The sequence below is a fragment of the Cervus elaphus genome, chromosome 5, assembly GCF_910594005.1.
Source record: "Cervus elaphus chromosome 5, mCerEla1.1, whole genome shotgun sequence".
Taxonomy (NCBI): Eukaryota; Metazoa; Chordata; class Mammalia; order Artiodactyla; family Cervidae; genus Cervus; species Cervus elaphus.
This window is the reverse complement of record NC_057819.1, coordinates 124314479-124329720: the sequence shown is the minus strand read 5'-3', so window position 1 is coordinate 124329720 and position 15242 is coordinate 124314479. Positions and strand designations below refer to the sequence as shown.

The 15242-nt window shown below is 50.3% G+C and overlaps 1 protein-coding gene and 1 pseudogene across 6 annotated transcripts in view; one reads left to right on the top strand and one right to left on the bottom strand.

Annotated features, from left to right (window-relative positions):
• The window catches only part of TBC1D16 (TBC1 domain family member 16), an 88736-nt gene that overhangs the window by 62793 nt on the left and 10701 nt on the right, over positions 1–15242 (bottom strand). For 3 of the 6 annotated variants that reach the window (XR_006341371.1, XM_043905303.1, XM_043905300.1), the window contains 2 exons: positions 6323–6567; positions 3451–4048 (listed from right to left, as the gene is read on the bottom strand). Coding sequence is in view for 5 of the 6 variants with exons in the window: in XM_043905303.1 (XP_043761238.1) it covers positions 3451–4048; positions 6323–6509 (785 nt within the window). In the remaining variant the exon portion in view is untranslated. Of the gene's footprint in view, positions 1–3450; positions 4049–6322; positions 6572–12867; positions 13008–15242 lie in introns of those variants that run through there. The other 3 variants (XM_043905302.1, XM_043905301.1, XM_043905304.1) reach the window with 3 other exon arrangements.
• Positions 12160–12844, top strand: LOC122695431 (annotated as a pseudogene).

The following is a 15242-nucleotide window of genomic DNA, read 5'->3' as shown; positions in this document are numbered from 1 at the left end:
ATCACTATGCTGGGGTGGCATGGCAGGTGGCCTCATCTAGGGATGAGGCTGTGCCTGGCTAAACCCCACAGGTAGCACACAAATGGACACTGTCATTTTAACCACTCAACCCTTCCTTAAACTATTTGCCACGTCACAAAACGTTTAAGTGGCTCTCAGATGGGGGGCTGCTCCTCCCACCCTTGCCCAGCCACACGCTGTCTCCACATGTAGTTCTTCGGTTCTGCCACTAGAGGGATCCCGTGAGCCAGCCTGTCTGCTCCCCCGAGGGGACCCAATTCCCAGTTAAATGAAGAGCCTCTGCTCCTGGAGCCACTACGGGCACGTTCAAATCCTCAAAGACAAGCTCCCTGTGGGGAGTCTGGCCCAGCAGATGCTGGTGCTCCAGGACCTCACTCCAGATGCCCTCTCTACAAGGTCCATGCCTCTGTGCTCCTTGGACTGTAGCCTGTCAGGTTCCTTTGTCCATGGAATTCTCCAGGCCAGAATACTGGAGTGGGTAGCCTTTCCCTTCTCCAGGGGATTTTCCCAACCCAGGGATCGAACCCAGGTCTCCTGCAATGCAGGCACGTTCTTTACCAGCTAAGTCACAAGGGAAGCCCAAGAATACTGGGGTGGGTAGCCTATCCCTTCTCCAGCAGACCTTCCCAACCCAGGAATTGAACCGGGGTCTCCCGCATTGCAGGCGGATTCTTTACCAACTGAGCTATGAGGGATGCTCCCCACATCACAACTGTGGTTCTCAAGCCCAGCAGCACTTTGGAGACCCATGGACAGAAAGGTCAAACTCTGCCCATGTCCAGGGACCACCCCAGTCATTCTGCTTCAATCAGTCTGGGTAGGCCTGGGAATCAGGGGCCTTCAAAGCTGCCTGGGGCATTCTCATTTTTCACTGGGCTGGGAAGCCTTGCTCTATAGCACCCAGCACTACTGACCATTTAGTCCAGATTTCCAGGCCCATCACTGGGTGGGAGCTGTAATGGGGTGGGAGGCAGGAGGGAGTGGAGACACACCAGCTTTGCTTTCAGGTCTCGAATGTGGTGGGGAGACAAAATTGCAGCTCAACTCCAGGAACAAAGAAGCAGGAGCAGCCTGGCAGAAAATGCAGAGCCCAGGGCCCATCCAGTCCCTCTTGAAATCCATAGCTGCTTTTTTCTCTTTTTTAAACTTCCAGCAACCTGTCAAGCATGGCTGGGTCAGGAACCAGGATGCCTCCATGTAATATCTCTCACATTGCATCTCAAAAACAGCCTGTTTTCACATCAGCCCCTGACTGAAGCACATGCTCCTGGGAGGCAAGGAGGGGGACCTCACTCATGGAGATCCTGCCCCAGCCCAAAGCCTTGGCGGAACTGGACAGACTGAGCCAGAAAAGCAAGCAATATGGAATTGTTGAGGCTCCACGGCGAGGGAGGGATCTCCCTCACAACACTACAGTATTCCTTCCGAACATGCCCTGCAGCTCTAAGCAGAAACATGAACCTTAAACTAAATTGGGTGGAACCGGGGTCTGGAAGATGTAACTTGGGTTTCCAAAGCATGACCACAAAAAGGACTCATGACGGGACAGCCAAACTCCCACACCTGACAGATGGCACCCAGCTTCAGGTTAGGAGTCTGCACGTAGTTCCCAAATCCAACAGGAGGTGAAAATTGCTGGGAGTATTGAAGTGAAGTGAAGTGGCTCAGTCGTGTCCAAATCTTTGCGACCCCATGGACTGTAGCCTGCCAGGCTCCTCTGTCCACGGGATTTTCCAGGCAAGAATACTGGAGTGGAGTATTAGCCAGTCATAAAAATGAATGGAGTCCTGACACGCTTGGATGGACCTTGAGAACATTGTGCTCAGTGAAAGGAGGCAGACACGAAAGGACACAAGTTGCATGATCCCATTGATGTGAAATGTCCAGAACAGGCAATCCATAGAGACAGAAAGTGGCTGAGAAGGGCTGATGGGGAGTGACTGGCAGCATGGCACCAGCAGGGGGAGCTCTGACAGAGCCCCACTGGCGGCGGGACTCAGGCAGGGCTTCAAGTTTCCTTCTGAGCCTGGTTCCCTAGTGGGGAACAGGCGCATGGCTCAGGGAACCTCGTGGGGCACTGGAGTCCTTGGCTGCAGCTGACCTCACCCTTACATGCACCCTTCAGTACGCGAGAAGAATGTCATCAGTTCACCCTTAGGCTTTAATGGACCACATCTTACTGGGGAAGAAAACAGGAAAGAATTCGTCCCAAATTCCTTCCCTCTGAAAGCAGCAAAGCGCTCCACATTCCTCCCTCCTGTTCCTTTTCTCACATCAGTTCCTGTGATCTTATTGCTCTAGGTCTGTTGTAAACCCAGCAGGGTTCAAATCTGGCTCAGCTCCTGAACTGGCTGGGTGAACTCCAGCAAGTTCCTTAACCTCTCTGAGCCTCACTTCTCCCTTCGATACACAGAGGGTGATGTGAGCACCTACCTCACAGGGTTTGGGGTTCTTATGAACCTTAAAAGAATTAATCCATGGCCCACATGCCCTGCACCCAGGCAAAACTCAGACATCCACACTGATCACATGCCCAGCTCACATCATGAGCTCAGGAATTACATGCTGACTGACTAACGTCAGCACTTACTGTCATCACCATCATTAGCCTGGAAATTAATGAGAACACGGACCACAGCCAAGCATGAGAAGGGGCTGTACAAGTCCCACGCCTGCCCCGGCTGCTCTGAGTTAGCCCAAGCCTGTGGTTCATGAGCCTTGTGCGCGCCCACCTCTGGGAGGCCCCGAGGCCCCCTAACAACGATGCCATGTGACACTATGATAACCCTCCCCCTTCAGGCAACATCTCACTGCTGCTCCTCCCAGCCCCTGTGTGTGTGGCAAGGAAAGTGAGCCCGCTAATATGCCCAGGCATCTGGTCCCCCTGGGCTCTCGGCTGTACAGTAAATGCTGCCAACTTCCCCCTGGGGCTGCGTTCCAGCCTCTTACAGCTTGAGGGTGTCAGAAGTAGAAAGGCTAAGGGCCCCTCTGGCGGGCCAGGCCCTGTGCCTGGCTTGGCCCCAGGCAGAGCACAGAGCCTGGCTGGGGACCAGGCCTCCCCCACAAGCCTTCTGCCACCACCCCGGCCTCCCTAAGTTTGCCTGACGGACCATCTCAGTCCCTCCAGTGATGAGCACAGAAGGCGCCAGGATGCTGAGGCCTGGCCCCGGGGGGTCTGGACTGGTGTACGGGGCTGGTCAGACTTGGCTGAGAAGGTTTAGTCCTAGGGAAGGGGAGAGAAGGGGGAGGGAACTCCCAGCCCCCCAGCCCGGGCTACATGTCCTTCACAACCCCCTGGGGTGGCATGAAGTGAAGGCACTCTGGTGCCCACGCAATGGGATGCAGGCGTCCTCCGTGCTCAGTGAGCAGAGCAGGGACACAGGCCCTTGCTCTTGGCCCCAGAGACGCAGAGGGCAGTGGGGAACTCACCCGCTCTCGCTCTCCAGGAACACGGAGCTGCTGCTCTCAGCAAGGGCGGCGCTGATGGGCGAGAGGCAGAAGGGTGAAGAGAAGGCCTCTGAGTCCGAGTCGAAGGAACTGGCCCTGCTCACACCCTCGGCCGACAGCTCCAAGGAACCCTCCTCCTCGCCCACCTCGGGTCGGGGCTCCCGGCCCTCTTCCGTCCCGTCTTGCGAACTGACCGCTGACAAGATTCCTGAGTCGCTATGGGCCGGTGGCAAGGCTGGGAGGGGGCCGTCTGTCCCCAAGCCCGGGGCCAGCTTCTCCCCATCCTCGGGCGAAGGGCTGACGCACTCGGTGTCTCGGATGCTCTGGGCCACCACCAGGATGTCCTCGTCTCTGGGGATCAGGGTGGACCTGGGCTCCGTGGGGGACGGCTGGTGGGGGGCCCCTGAGCTCTGGGTGCGCCGGCCCCGAGGGCGGGGTGCCTTGCGCACGGGGGAGCTCTCGGGGGTGATATAGCGCAGTGCCTCCTCGTCCTGCTTCTGGATCCGGGAGTTGGGGACCCACGCGAGGATGAGGGTGGCCCCCAGCAGTTCATCCTTCTCCATGTACAAGCACAGGTAGCCTATGAGGGGTCAGGAGCACAGATGGTAAGGAGGGCCGTGCACCAAGTCCCTCTAGCCGGTTTCTTCCCAGAACCACACCCAGGCGAGAAAACCGTGGGGCTGTGCAGCCCAGCCCTAAGAAGGCACCCCGAGGGATACAGTTGAACTCAGGATGAACGAGAGTCGAGGGCATTTTCTAAGCACACACACTGAGCAGATCCGGGGGCGAGCCCTCAAGCAGCAGGATACCCTGTGCCTTCCCTCTCCCTCTTGTTCAGAGCCCCACCCTGTCTACCGCTCTAGGGGCCCCGGGGCTCCCCTGCCTCCATCAGCCTCCTGGTCTGGATGAGCCCAGGTGGCTGGGGAGGCGCCCAGGGACCCAGAAATGCCACCGGCTTCATCGCAATCTTAGGAGGGACTCAGGCTGCAGACTTTATCACTACGTCACACAAAAGATAAATCCAAGATGAGTGGCATTTGGGCCTCTCCCTGTTGGCTGAGGCTTCTCAGCATCTCTTCTTTAAAACTGCTTGTTGGAAGGAGGGCCATCTTCAATGTCATGTCCCGGATTGCTGACAAAGAAGAGAAGAGCAGTTCTCTGAGGCCAGCGGCACATGGGTGGGCTCTTAGGGCCCCTGAATGCTCAGTTTGGGAGGAAGGTGGCCTTTCCTCCTGAGACACCTGCCATTTGGGGATGTCCTAACTCTTAGGCCTATGGCACCCAGGTTCCCAGGCCTCTGGGTCTCTGAGAAGCCCCTGGGGCAGGAGCTGGGGCCCCTTTCATGCCCCAGGGCTCTGACTCAACCCAGAATCCTTAGCCCAGCTCCCACTTCCAAAACAGCAGGGAACTCGGGGGTTGTCAACCAGTTGTCCAGAAGCATAACGTTCAGGTGAGGTCAAATGTCTCCACATGGCTTTGGGTTGGGAAGGGAGCCTGAGACCTCTGGCCCCCTCTCCCTTGCCTCCCATCAGGCAAGGATGATACCAGAAGCCCTTCAAAGGCTGCAGCTTTTATTTTTGCTTTATGCCCAGAACATGCAACACCCTCAGACTCAGGCCTAGGACCTCTGCTCCTGGCCCCCTGAGTCCTTGGAATTTGGGCCCATGGTCAGGCATCCACAGGGGCAAGGCAACACGCCACTCAGCCTTCTAGAGCACAGTTCACGGACCAGGACCCTGGAATCCCCCACCCTCACAGTTCAGAATCTGCTTCCAAGACCTGTTCAGGGCTTCCCACCTGACCTATCTGTGGGGGCTTTGGATGGGGCTGTGATGTCCCCTGGAGAAGGCTCAGGGTCCTCATAACCCAGGAAAGAGCTGGGACTGGAAGTCCGCTCTCCTGCTTTGAAACCTGGAGGGTCTGGTGACTCTCAATCTGTAGCTAACTGTCCACTGTAAAGATATGCTTATCAAGGCAGAAGGACAAGAATACTTCCGGAGAGTTAAGCTCCCTGCCCAAGAAGAGTCACAGTTAGTGACACTCCTGCAAAGAGAATCTGTGCCCACTCCCTTCGTGCACAGGAGAGCTTGCTGTTTGGGGGCTCAGAATACAACTGGAGCCCTGGAAAAAACGCAGTCTCTTTCTCTGCAGCTTGGCAAAAGATAGCAAAGTCACTGTCACCACAGGAAAAGTTACCCACTCCTGGGACTCAGGAGAGCCGCAGGCTGTAGTGTCCCTCAAACAGCCCAGGGTAACTCCAGGTTCTGGTGTGAAGGGTCAGGAAAGGACCCTCCATCTCCATTTGTGCAGAGGCTGAGAGCTTCCTCCCCCCATTTCAAAACAGTGAATTTAAGCACAAAGGGTGCACAGGATTAATGATTTCCATGTCCTCAGCGTCCCAGGCCCACTTCACAACCTGCTAGGTCCTCATCCCACCCTCTGGGCTGCAGGAAGGGATGAAACCACCAAGCCTGACCTGAGGGCTATGTTCCCGAACACATTCAAGGGGGCCTGGGGGAAATCCCCCCACCAGGCAGCTTCCTGAAGAAGACGATGCCCCACTTCCCTCCCTGCAGTCGGGGGCTCCCGCCTCCCAGCAGCCCTCTCTCAGCAGCCCTGTATGCACGAATGCCCTCTTCCATTGCAAACACAGCTAATTCCCCTTCGACCGTCCTGCCTCCCCTCTGTGAGTCAAAGGCCAGTGATGTGCTTCCCAGATGGGGAAATTAGGGCAAACGGGAAAGTGACACAAAAGCTTGCTAACTTCAGAGAGATCAGCCAGCTCTCCCTAGGCCTGTCACCCCAAGCCTTCTTCTCCCAGCCCGTGACCCCAGGTTCCCCGCGCCGGGCTCACCTGGGTGGTGTTCCCCCAGCCCCTGCAGCCCCTCTGGCGGGTGCACGCAGACATTGTTCTTGGAGTAGATGATCTCCCCATCCAGGACGGTGGGGGGCCCACCGCCGCCGCCACCACCACCCGGGGTGAGGGTCAGGAAGTCCGAGGCTTTGGAGGAGGCCCGGCGAAGGAGGCGGCCCAGAGACATTGTCGGGGCAGTGTTTCCATCCTCCGCACACTTGGGCCCAGGTGGGGCTCTTCCAGACCTGCCTAGGGGAGGAAGAGAGAGGACAGGCATGGCCCAAGGTCATCAACTTGGACAGGGCATCCCTGGGGCAGCATTGTGTCCCACACAGGTAAGCTGCAAACGGAAGCTGTGCAACCACAGAAGGGGTCCTGCTAGCACAAGGCCATACAGAGGAAATGGGTTCTCAACTGTGGCCCTACAGATACTCAGGGCTGGGCCATTCTTAGTGGTGGTGGCTGTCCTGTGCCTTGTAGGGTGTTTTACAGCATCCGTGGCCTCGACTCACCAGATTCCACTAGCACCCCTTTCCACTATGACAACCAAAAATGTCTCCAGCATTGCAAATATCCTTCGAAGGCAAAATCACCCTGTTAAGAACCAGTCTAGGGAATTCCCTGGCAGTGAAGTGGTTAGAAATGGGCACTTTCACTGCTGTAGGCCCAGGTTCAATCTCTGGTTGAGAACTAAGATCCCACAAGCCCAAAGTGTGCACCTCCTACAAAAGGACCAGTCTAGAGGAATCTGTTCCCACAGCAGTTCAGTTCAGTCGCTCAGTCATGTCCAACTCTTTGTGACCCCATGGACTGCAGCACACCAGGCTTCCCTGTCCATCACCAACTCCCGGAGCATGCTCAAACTCATATTCGTTGAGTTGGTGATGCCATTCAACCATCTCATCCTCTGTCATCCCCTTCTCCTCCTGCCTTCAATTTTTCCCAGCATCAGGGTCTTTTCTAATGAGTCAGTTCTTCACATCAGGTGGCCAAAGTATTGGAGTTTCAGCTTCAGCATTAGCCCTTCCAATGAATATTCAGGACTGATTTCCTTTAGGATTGACTGGTTTGATCTCCTTGCTGTCCAAGGGACCCTCAAGAGTCTTCTCCAACACCACAGTTCAAGCAAGGATACTGGAGTGGGTTGCCAGGCCCTCCTCCAGGAGATCTTCCCAACCCAGGGATCAAACCCAGGTCTCCTGCATTGCAGGTGGATTCTTTACCATCTAAGCCACCAGGGAAACCTCCAGACTTTCTCTTTGCTTAGGGTTCACCACTGTGTCCCTTCCTTCCTAAGGTTCTCAGCCCTCTGCTTCCCAGGGAATGTCCTGGTTCTCTGTCTTCCTTCCCACCCCTCCAGGTCTTCTCCATCCTCACCTGACCCGTGTGTCATCATCCCAAAGCCCAGCCTCTTGTCCTAACACATGCTGGCCACCTCTGCTGAGAAGGAGTCACAAGGCATAGGTGAAGGACTCGAATTAACACCCAACTCATTCTTTAAAAAAAAAATAAGCTAGGAATCAAACGATCAGCTTGAGAATATATACAGAACTCCTACTCCTAAAGACTCCCCGCAAAAAGGAGCAATATCCCAACAGAAAAAGCAGGCGATTCACAGAAGAGGAAATGGAAGGACTGAGAACATGAAATGAAAACCCAACATCTGATACACTGGCAAAAAGTAATGTTAATTCCAGCAAAAATGAAACAGAAGCCCTGGCAGCAGCTATGTGGACCAACCAAATGTTCCTGTCCATGGGGCCCATGAGGGCTGCCTACCAAGCTGGGAGTGCCTACCATGGGCATGATGTCGGCTGTATAAATGAACAGATGTGTGAAAAGCTGGTTCCTGGTCAGAGATCATAGATGTCTGAGAGCCAGGCCACTCTGGGCAGGGTGCAGGCCAGCCTCGAAGGGCGAGGTGGCTGGAATGGGAATGTCGCAGATGGGCTGCAATTCCAACTCTCGGAGAAAGAAACAGAAAAGACTTGAAGCCAATATGATAAAGTCATTGACTGGGAATAGATAAACAAAACAGAGTCTGTCCATATGATGGGGTATTACTGAGCCTTCAGGAGAGAAATTCTGATACCTGCTACAATGTAGATGGAACTTGAGGACATACTCAGTGAAACCAGCCAGTCACAGAAGGACAAATATTGCATTGACATTAGGTACCTGGGACAGTCAAACTCATAGAGACAGAGAATAGAAGGGTGGGTGCCCAGGGCTGGGTGAGGGCTGGGGAGTTAGTGTTTAATGGGGAGAGTTACTGTTTGGGAAGATGAAGAAGCTATGGAAATGGATGCTGTTAATGGCTGCACAACATGGACCCAAATGTCCCCAGTGCCGCTGAACTATCACTTGAAAATGGTTAAGACCACAGAGTCCTAACCACCAGGGAATTCCCTATGTCATGTATATTTTACCATAATAAAATTTTTTTTAATTGTCAACTGGAGGAGGTTCTCAGGGTAAATTACATTGTTCTTCGTACTTTCTGCATTTTGTACACTTACCCCTAAATCCAGGGCTGATTTAGGATGTTCCCTAAATGGAGTTCTCTTTGTGTCCAGTGCTTGGACAGTTTCTTGGGGCAGAGGGAAGGGACTAGGGGGCCATCTGGCTCAGCAGGGAAGGGGTGGTCTCGGCGCTAATTTCCTTCAATGTCTTGGGACCGGGTAGCTGAAGGCTGGATCCTCAGCCCCTTATGGCTCTCTGGTTGCCCCTCTGAGCCCCCTTGCTCCGACCTCTCCTCTACCTGCATATTTCCAGTCGTGTCCGGGGCTACTAACTCTCCCAAACACAGTTCCATGGGGGCCCCCCAGAGCCACCTTTCCCATCCTGCACCTTTACCTAGAGAAATCCCCCACTCTCTTCTCTGTCATTGCTGAGGTTCCTAAGGGCAAGATGACTTTGACAATCACCAGCCCTGGGGACCCAGGACCAGCTGGGGTCCTTGCCTTCTCATCCCTGAGCCACAGAAGCCCCTCCATCTCGGCCATGTCGAGGGTCCCGAATCCACCCCTTCTCTGGCACCCATCAAGCCTGAGACCCCACTTTCAATGTGGGTTACAGAATTAAGTTGACCCCTCAGCCCCAGCGATGGTAAGCAGGCTCTGTAAAGGACCAGACAGGAAATATTTTTGGCTCTGTGGACCCAAAGGTCACTGTGGAGACTATTCAACTCTTCCCTGTTGTACGAAAGAAAGTAGGCAGTACTCAGGCAGGTGTGACTGTTCCCACCGGACTGTTTGCTTACCTGGTGGCTCAGATGGTAAGGAGTCTGCCTGCAATACAGGAGACCCAGGTTCAATTCCTGGGTTTGGAAGACTTCCTGGAGAAGGGAATGGCTACCCACTCGAGTATTCTTGCCTGGAGAATTCCATGGACAGAAAAGCCTGGTGGGCTACAGTCCATGGGGTCACAAAGAGTCAGACATGACTGAGAGACTAACACTTGCACTTCACTCATGCCAGTTCCATATAATTCTGATGTCACACAGGAAAACCCTTCAATTTTTTCCAATCATTTAAAATGTCATAACCAAGCTTCCCTGGTGGCTCAGTGATAAAGAGTCTGCCTGCCAATGCAGGAGACATGGGTTCCATCCCTGAGCTGGGAAAATGCCACAGAGCAACTAAGCCTGTGTGCCACAACTACTGAGCCTGTGCTCTGGAGCCTGGGAGCCACAATTACTGAGCCCACAGGCTGCAACTACTGGAGCCCGAGCACCCTAGAGCCCGTGCCCCACAGCAAAAGAAGCCACTACAACGAGAAGCCCACGCACCACAACTAGAGAGCAGACCCCGCTCACTGCAGCTAGAGGAATGCCCTGGCAACAACAAAGACCCAGCAGAGCCAAAAATAAAATCAATTAATAAAATTATGAAAAACAAATGTCAGAACCAGCCTTAGCCTGTGCACTGTACAAAACAGGCAGAAGGCGGGATTTGGTTCATGCGCTACACATGACCAACCCCTGGCTCAGACCACTTTCGGGGACTCAGAGCAGGGCTGTTCCTCGCTACCCAAATCCCCTCCAGGCTGACTTTTGGGGAAGCCTTCTGGCCTCCCCAGGTCGAGGGGGTGTCTCCCCCATCTTAATCACCGAGTTCTCCTGTCTGAACACGCGACATCTGACCAAGATTCGAAACTTAAATCACACTGGAACCTACACATCAGAGTATGTGTGTTCTTTCCAATTAATCACCTGATAAAGCTATACTCCAATTCTAATGATGACTTCATTTCATTCATCTGGAATATTTTTAGAATTCAAGAATCACTCCAGAATTACAAAATCAGTTAATGAGCCATACAAGAAAATGAATTCCCCTCTCCAGATCAGCACTGCCCAGGAGACATACAATGTGAGGCCTCATATGCAATTTTAAATTTCCAAGTAGCTGTACTTTTAAAAAGTAAAAAGCAAGAAATGAGGGAAATTCATTTTAACAATATGTTTTTAGTTAAGCCACTATATCCCCAATAGTATTACTTCAGCATGTAATCAATATGAAAAAATTACTGATGAGCTATTTTACATTCTTTACATCTCCAGAGTCTGGTTTATATTTTGAACATAAGCACACCTTAGTTCAGATCAGCCGTGGTCCAGGTGCTTAGTGGCCTCCTGGGGCCCATGGCCTCCGGTGGGCAAGACGAGGGCGGGGCTGGGGCCCCACCTCCATCTGAGCCTCAAATGGTATTACTAATACTTAGTTTAATTGCACTAACTGCCAGAATGAGCTGCAAACAACACTCAGATGATTTTAAAAACCACACCATCTTTAAGTGAAGATGGTTTGCCACTGTTGAGGGTAATCAAAAGAATGTGCTGAAAGCTCTGAAGGGGATTCCAAAATACAAGTGTTCACAATATAGCATTTTCCCCACATCGGCTGTGAAATCCCACTGCAGCCCTGGAAAGCAAGTCCTAGCAGCAGTTTTGCAAACGAGAAAACAGGTACTGCACACCCCAAGTCCGCACACCCCAGTGAGTGGACACACCTGGACGTGAGAACTTTGTCCTCCGTGCTTGGAGTTCTGGCTCCTAGGCGCCCCCACCCAACCTGGGTAGGCAAGGACAATCCCCCAGCTCCACCCCCAAGGCTGTTCAAGGGTGGGAGATAATCTGCTTCTTGGTAGATCCCACACGTCTGTTAAACATTAGCCACGAATATTTACTCTCTTCAATGTTCACTTATTTTTTTCAATGTATTTGTTCCTTCATGAACCTATTTCACCTCAATTAAAACTGGTTCCCAATCTCTGCTCTCTTTCAAACTAGAAGTGGAGATTCCTTGACCTATTTTTTTAAAGCTTTTTCTTTTTTTAATTATGAAACGTGTTCAGAGAAGTGTCAATATAAAGAACACGTGTCCCTGAACTCACACAACCCAAAAATATCTGTGTATTTTCTACTATCTTCTGTGTCTATCTTAACAAAACAAAACCACCTACTAGAATTATATCATATCTTGCTTTCTGTTATAATGTATTTTTCCACGTGTTATAAGCCAAAATTTGTCCCCTCAAAATTCACGTTAAAGTTCTCACCCCCATACTTCATGTGTGTGTGTGCACACCAGTTGCTCAGTCGTATCCAACTCTTTGCACCCCCAGGGACTGTAGCCCGCCAGGCTCCTCTGTCTGTGGAATTCTATAGGCAAGAATACTGGTGTGCAATGCCATTCCCTTCTCCAGACCCCTGGGATCGAACCCAGGTCTCCTGCATTGCAGGCAGATTCTTTACCATCTGAGCCACAAGGGAAGCCCCTACACTTCATAATTCAACATTATTTGAAAGTAGCTTCTAGGGACGGGGACGTGATGTAGCATCCTGCTTATCTATGAAATGCAGTTAACACATCAGCTGGACCTATTCCCTGAATACAGGGTGACCCTTCTGTTATTTAAAGATGTAAAAAAATGCTGCGGGCTTGAGAAAAAAGGCCATGGAAGGTGCCATTGATGGCTCATTAATAAACCCTACAGTGATTGTTGATCCATTTCAGATAATTGTGGCCGCTAACAAAGCAGTTCACCTCTACAAACTGGGGAAAATGAAGACAAGAACTCTATCTACTGAAGTTATTTTCAATCTTTCCCCAAATAACAATATTTCAGAGGCCTTGAAAAAATTTGGTATCTCAGCAAATGATACTTCAGTTTTGATTGCTTATATTGAAGAGGGTAAAAAACAAATAAGTCAAGAATAGCTAATATCTCAGGTAGAAGGTCATCAGTTTCCTCTGAAAAATCTCCCCGAAACAACAAATATTACAGAAGTCAAAAAGGTATATAAACTATCTTCACAAGAAGAAAGTATTGGAACATTATTGGATGGTATGATTTGTAGAATGTCAACAAAAGATGTTTTGTGAAATGACAGAAATATTAAAAAATTTTCAGCTTTAAAAAAAAAAAGAAAGTAGCTTCTATATAGAGATAATCAAGTCAGAATTAGGTCATTAGGGTAGGCCTTAATCCAGTGATTGGTGTCCTTTATTTTATTATTATTTTGAAAAATATTTATTTACTTGGCTGCACCAGGTCTTAGTTGTCACACGCAAGGTCTTCAGTTGCAGCACGTGGGATCTAGTTCCTTGATCAGAGGTCAAATCCAGGCCCCTTGCATTGGGATCTTGAAGTCTTCACCATTGGTTGACCAGGGAAGTCCCTGGTGTCATTTAAAAAAAGAAAATTTGGAGATAGTTACAGGTATACAAGGAGAATGTAGTGTGAACATGAAGACAATTCTCTACAAGCCAAGGAGAGAGACCTCAGAAGGAACCAACCCTTCAAAATCTCAGGTTTCCTGACTCTAAAACTGTAAGAAAATTGATTTCTGTTGCTTAAGACACCCAGTTTGTGGTACTTTTTATGGCAGTCACAGAAAACTAATACACCACATTATTAATTAATTAAAAAATCCAAAATGTCAACCCTCCATCTTAACATCTATAAATATATTACAAGAATGCACCATTCTTGAACTAGCCACCATCACTAGATATTTGTTTTCCAAATAGTGGCTACCTAAATAATAAACTTCACATTTTTATGCAGAAATCTTCATCTGTATCCTGTTTTCCTAGGTTAATTTCTGGAATTCCTATTTCCTTGGGAGGCCAAACTGATATAATGTCCAGTGGATTTCTAAAAATCCATTGATTTCTAAAAATCAGAGTTTTAAGGGATTTGACTTTTTGCTAATTTGGTCATTGCAAAATGGTTTTCTGATAATCCGTTTGCTTGAGTGGGTTGCCTTATTTGTATTAAACATTTGTGTTCTTCCTGTGAATTGTCTGTTGGTGTACTTTGCTAATATTTCTGCTGGGGTGTCGGAATCCTTATTAATAGGAAAGAAATCTTTATATAGCAAAGATCTTAATCTGAATCTTTTGCTGTTTGTATATTTTCCCTAGTTTGCCTTTAAATTGCATTCAGTTCAGTTCAGTTGCTCAGTCGTTTCCGACTCTTTGCGACCCCATGAACCACAGCACGCCAGGCCTCTCTGTCCATCATCAACTCCCAGAGTCCACCCAAACCCATGTCCATTGAGTTGGTGATGCCATTCAACCATCTTATCCTCTGTCGTCCCCTTCTCCTCCCGCCCTCAATCTTTCCCAGCATCAGAGTCTTTTCAAATGAGTCAGCTCTTCGCATCAGGTGGCCAAAGTATTGGCGTTTCAGCTTCAACATCAGAAATACAGACGTTTTAAACATCTAGGCAAACTGATGGTAACTTTCCCTTAGTGATTTCTTTTTTATCAATTTTACACTTTATATCATTCTTCCCAAGCCAAAAATCCATTAATGTTGGCTTATATTTTCATCTAATTTTCTTATGGTTCCATTTTCAATGAACTACTTCTGATATTTCAAAAAGTCTAATTCAAAGTATACATTTACCTGAAAAAGCCACGCATTCACCAACTCATTGAATGAGTGTTTGTATTGTTTTTATCACTATTTCCCTTTATTTATTTATTTTTTGTATACTATTGTTTGATTTTAAGAAATAGGGAGATCAATTACAGCTTAATAAAACTCAGATACTTGTCATATACAATCTTATGAGAAATGTTTAAAAATGGGGGGAAGGGGGGATATGGGGGAAGGGGAGGGTCATGTTAACTTCTTTCCCCAGCAACCACCCCCACTCCACTGCAGCACCACTGTTACAGTAAATTTCAGAAACTTGATGGTCTGCCTTTCGCACCAACCATCATGGAAGCCCCTCTCCTCTGTGGGGACTGGCAGCCCCCCGGGTGTACAGTAAACCAGGCTCTGCTCATAGGAAACTGACATGGTGACTGCATCCAGCCAGTGCAGTCCTTCTCAGGATCCGCCAGCCACAGCTTCCTCATTTGGGCCAAAGCAAGGAGTCCAGAGCAAGCTCTCCAAACACGCCCTCCCTGCCCACATCCCCACCCCCTGCAGTCCTTTCCCCTGGAATCCCCCTTACTGCCTTATTTTGCTTCTGTTGAAAGAGATGGCTTGTTGCTATTTAGAAGGCAAGGCCCATGTATCCAGAATGCCTCACACCCCAGCGGGGCCTGCCAGGGGCCCCTCACCTGCGCCCAGGCCAAGAGTGACAATCGCCTATCACATAGGGCCCTCAGCTCCACAGTCACAGCTTGTGTCTGGTGGCCGACCACCGTGGGGAAGCCAGGCAACACACAAGTCCGCAGAGGTTGGGTTCCTTGCTTGGTGTGAATTTCTATTCTGCTCCCACCATCTGAGTTGGCAGCATCCTAATTTGGCAGTTCTATCCAAGGCTTCCAGCTGGTGAACATAAATCTGAGTTTACCCCTACCCTGTCGGAAGAGAGGGAAGGAAAAGAATCCCAGAGAGCACAGTTGCTGAAAGGCCTCCACCTCCCAGATGAGAATGGAGGCCCTCCCCACCC